Here is a 4,435-nt window from a genome sequence, read left to right as displayed (position 1 = left end):
TATTGTGTTTTTATTGTATTTCCAATACTACATGTTTTTTTTTCAGTTAAGGTATAGACATTTTATACTGAATTTGCCGACAAATGTCTTGGGCCAGCATATTTGCTGAAATTACGCTGAAGCAATAATTAGTGGTGGTTGTATTACATTATTACATAAAAACTGATAACGGTGTATTTAAGAATTATATGTTTGGTTGTCTAACTAGGTTATGTTAAAGCTAACAATTTGGAAGTAGAGAAAATCTTTACATTGATTAATGTTTGTTATCATTTTAAATCTGCTATCTTTGGGAAAGAGTAATTCTATTTCAGTTTCAATGTATAGGTAATCCAATATTCACACTTTAATTCCTTTGAATAATGATATTAATAGTTTGTACTATCTGGAAATCTAAATGTGAACTGTACGCACTTTAGAAGTTCGCTTTTAAGCTTTGCGAAGCTCATTCAAATGGAGGTAGATGGTATGGTACTATTGAGAGAAAGTTGTGAGATATGTACTGGCTGATTACACTTCCATTTGTATGCATGCTCGTATATCGCCAAAATCATACGATGTAAATTACTTTGAGCATAGTTTTTTCGAAAGTCTCAAACAACTACATTTTTTCTCATTAATTCGGCCTGGCAAGAAAGCTGGCGATCCTGCTGTCACAAATATAAGAGTCCTTTAGAACCTCGACGGATCTGTGCAATACAAGCTAAAGTTTAGTGATGTGCACATTTATCTTGCTGAATAATAAACTATTTACAGTGTACATCAATCAGACGGCCCGGTGCTGCATTCAATTTCCTATCTCTCAACGCCTGTTGCATGCCTTCATACCATGATCACGGACGCCCTCTCTACTTTTTCCTTCCTAGTGGTGGCCATTGGTATATTTGTTTGGGCCATCACTCCTCTGTTATGCATAGCAGATGACCAAACCATCTCAAACCGCCCATTTTAACCTTATGTATGACAATTTGTTTCTAATGTCTGGTCAATACCATTATTGTCGATAATGCCTAAGTTTTTAAGTTCTTCTACTTGACGAATTATATTTTTATCATCTATAAAAATTTCATATTGGGCAACCGTCAACTTCTCAATGCCCAAGCCTTCAAACTTCTCAATTCTGATTTTCAATTCTCATTTGATGTGTTCTGTGTGCAGTCTTTAACATAAACGCTATGTCATGTACGTCCTATACTATTGTTGCTTAATCGTCAACTGTCAACTCAATGTGCACAAATGTATATTATTAATCGAAATGTCCATACCTTAGCATGATCTCTTTCACTTTTTTTGATTTGTTATTAACGTAAGTATTTTTTCACTTTAAAATATAGAACGTCTTTTTTATGAAGTCTTTATTCTCATTTAACATCATTTCTCTTGTTTCATGCTTTCATTTCCATGATATTTAACTAATAAGAAAATCTCGTAAGTTTCCTCGTGTCACCGCCGACAATGTATCGATGTAACCTGTCCAACCAGATTGAAACAAGTATAATGTTGAATTATTTATTATGTTATTTCTTAAATATTTAAGAAATAACGTTATTTTTTTTTTTTTCATATTTGTTAATAATTAAAATAATTTATTTCTCTGCCGTAATTAAATATAGACTTGGTTAATAATTTGCAACATTGCAAATTAGATGGTAACAGATGCTAAAATCATTAATTTGTAACGAATCATCAGTAACAAGAAAACATCTTATCTAAATTATGACAGATCCTATATCAACATATATTTACAGAAGTTATCTTTCTTTCTAACGACGACAAAAACAATTTGTTTGCCTACTCACATCCCCACTCTTACTACAAACTTCTCCCACCCACCATAACACTTCATGGTTTAAGTCAGTTACATTTTGCTGTCTTCGAAGATGGAATGTCGAAAACTTACGTATTTTCCTCTACCAGCATTAGGTGAACCTATAAAATATCTTTTGGTTTATAGTAACCTTGATTTTGAGGACATTAAAATTCCTTTAATGACATGGATGGAAGTTAAAAATGGTATGTATCATTTTTTACAATTTATGTATCACACGTTATCTATGTATCAATTTCAAAGATTTTCCATTCGGACAATTACCAATCTACGAAGAAAATGGAAAAGTGGTGAACCAAAGTGTAGCCATTATGAGGTACTTGGGGAAAAAATGTAAGTTAAATGGGAATAATGATTGGGAAGATCTTGAAATTGATGCTATAGCTGATACTATAAAGGATCTCATTAACAGTAAGTTAAAAAATGAAGTTAAGATTGAGTTTTGTATTGTTAATTATATAATAATCGCAGAGCTTATTGGAGGTCATTACACAAAAAGTGCATCTCAACAAAAGTTGCTTCAAGAATCAATCTTAAATGATACGTTACCTTTTTATATGAAAAAATTGGACGCGGTTGCCAAAGAAAATAATGGTCATATGGCTTGTAAAAGGGTAATAATTTATTAAATAGGTTTATAGATTGATTAATTTTTAAATTTATAATATTTTAGTTGACTTGGGTTGATTTTTACGTAGCGGGGGCTCTTAATTATTTTTTTTCATTCCCATTTATAAAAAAGGACTTATGGGAAGAAAATCCACACTTAAAAGCTGTTAGAGAAAACGTTCTCATGTTGCCTTCCATTAAGGATTTTCGCCAAAAAAATCCAGAGGATCAAAAGGCCATTATGGATTGGTTCCAATTTTCAGGAAAACCTACTTTACCCTGAATAAATTGCAATTAAAACTTTTAATCATTACTTAAATAACTTTTAATACGTAAATAAAAATAAATTGTGATGTTTTATTTTATTTTATCATAAGTTAAATTCATACTGTAGAAAACTGAATACTGTTTAATTAATATTCAACGTTGATTCAATGCCCCACCACACTCACTATCATTGCCACTAATCTATAAATTAACAGTCAAGGTTACACTGTAGTGTACAATTTCAGTTCGAGTGTATCAAGAATCATATTGCGTGTAAACGTTCAGATAAAAATGACCTCGATTAAAGTACGTTATTTTGATATACCGGCAAGAGGCGAGCCAATTCGTCTTCTTTTAGTTTATGGCGGAGAAGATTTTGAAAATGATAAAGTTGACGTTCGAAAATGGCCCGAAATAAAACAAAGTATGTTATATAGATATCTACGATATCATTAAATCAAAACTATTAAAATTTTAGCCTTGACCTTCGGACAAGTTCCTGTTTATGAAGAGAACGGCCATATTATTAACCAAACTACAGCTATTATACGTTATTTGGGACGAAAATACAAATTGGGAGGAAATACTGAGTGGGAAAGCTTGGAAATTGACTCAGTCGCTGATAATTATATTGATTTTCAACAAAGTATGTTATTTTTGGTTTTCTATTTTGCCGGATATACATATTAATTTAATACTTTACGTTTAGAAATCGTGCAATGGCATTATATAAAAAGCGCCAATAAAAAGAAAGAATGCAGAGAGGTTTTGGTGAACGAAACGATTCCATTTTATCTGGAAAGAATGGAAAAAATAGCAAAGGAAAATGGAGGTCATCTAGCACTTAAAAGAGTAGGTTATCTTAACGTTTATACATAGATCACTTACTGAAATCAATGAATATAATTTTAATTTAATTTTGATTGATTCTATCAATTATTTCACGTTAATCCTAGGAATTAGCTGCTAAATGATTTTTTAAATGACCAACAAACAAAATCAAAATAATTTTATTGATTTGTTATTGCTATTGCTATTTGCTATTTAAACTAATCTCAACATTTTAATTCTTATTCAGTTCTGTATTGAACTTGTATCATAAGGTTATAATAATAATTGTAACTTTATGTATTTGCTATCAGCTATTTGAATGGTTCCAACCATTTTTGGTATCATATTAATCGTCATTAAAAAACGAAAAAAATTATCGAAAACATCATGAGTTAATGTGTCATAACCCTAATTAATGTTCATCGTCGATTTGGTACCAATTTTCGATACGGTACCAACCTATTTTATAACAATACCATCCTTTTGGTAACTTTTTGGTGATAAAGTTTTGGTGCTAGATATTTGTAACTTTAATAATAAAACTATTCTTTTTTTTTTTAGTTGACTTGGGCTGACTTTTTCTTTGCGGGCATGATAGATTATTTCTCATGGATGGCAGACTTGGATTTATTAAAAAATTATCCTAGTTTAAAAGCAGTTAAAGAAAACGTTTTAAATTTACCAATGATCAAAAAATGGTATGAAAATAATCCTGTTAATATGGAAGTATCAAAGTTTATTTTGGAGTTTACAGGAAAATGTACTGAGGATTAAAATGAAACTGAATAAATAATGTATTTCTATTCTATTTGAACTTTATTGGCATTTTAATTATTTCTACATAGCTCATTTTTAAACGTCAAATTCGACGTTTCGAGGTTAAATTGTTTTGGCATTTAA

At 30.5% G+C, this 4,435-nt stretch overlaps 1 protein-coding gene across 1 annotated transcript; it reads left to right on the top strand.

Moving 5' to 3' along the window:
- The first annotated feature begins 1,753 nt into the window (after positions 1-1,753).
- Positions 1,754-4,341, top strand: LOC111415558 (uncharacterized). Its single transcript, XM_023047288.2, has 8 exons — positions 1,754-2,013; positions 2,072-2,239; positions 2,300-2,442; positions 2,502-2,718; positions 2,916-3,128; positions 3,183-3,350; positions 3,414-3,556; positions 4,097-4,341. Exons 1-8 carry the CDS (start codon positions 1,881-1,883, stop codon positions 4,307-4,309), a joined length of 1,398 nt encoding a protein of 465 aa, XP_022903056.2. The 5' UTR covers positions 1,754-1,880; the 3' UTR covers positions 4,310-4,341.
- The last annotated feature ends 94 nt before the right edge of the window (positions 4,342-4,435 follow it).

Source organism: Onthophagus taurus, chromosome 1 (genome assembly GCF_036711975.1).
Source record: "Onthophagus taurus isolate NC chromosome 1, IU_Otau_3.0, whole genome shotgun sequence".
Taxonomy (NCBI): Eukaryota; Metazoa; Arthropoda; class Insecta; order Coleoptera; family Scarabaeidae; genus Onthophagus; species Onthophagus taurus.
Note: the sequence above shows the minus strand (reverse complement) of the source record. Positions and strands in the feature narration are given on the sequence as shown.

Bases quoted from the DNA above. Each gene is read 5' to 3' on its own strand.
- LOC111415558 (XM_023047288.2), top strand. From the start codon at position 1,881: ATGGAATGTCGAAAACTTACGTATTTTCCTCTACCAGCATTAGGTGAA. The intron at 3,129-3,182 runs GTATGTTATATA...TTAAAATTTTAG, and splicing joins ATGGCCCGAAATAAAACAAA to CCTTGACCTTCGGACAAGTT. The intron at 3,557-4,096 runs GTAGGTTATCTT...TTTTTTTTTTAG, and splicing joins GTCATCTAGCACTTAAAAGA to TTGACTTGGGCTGACTTTTT.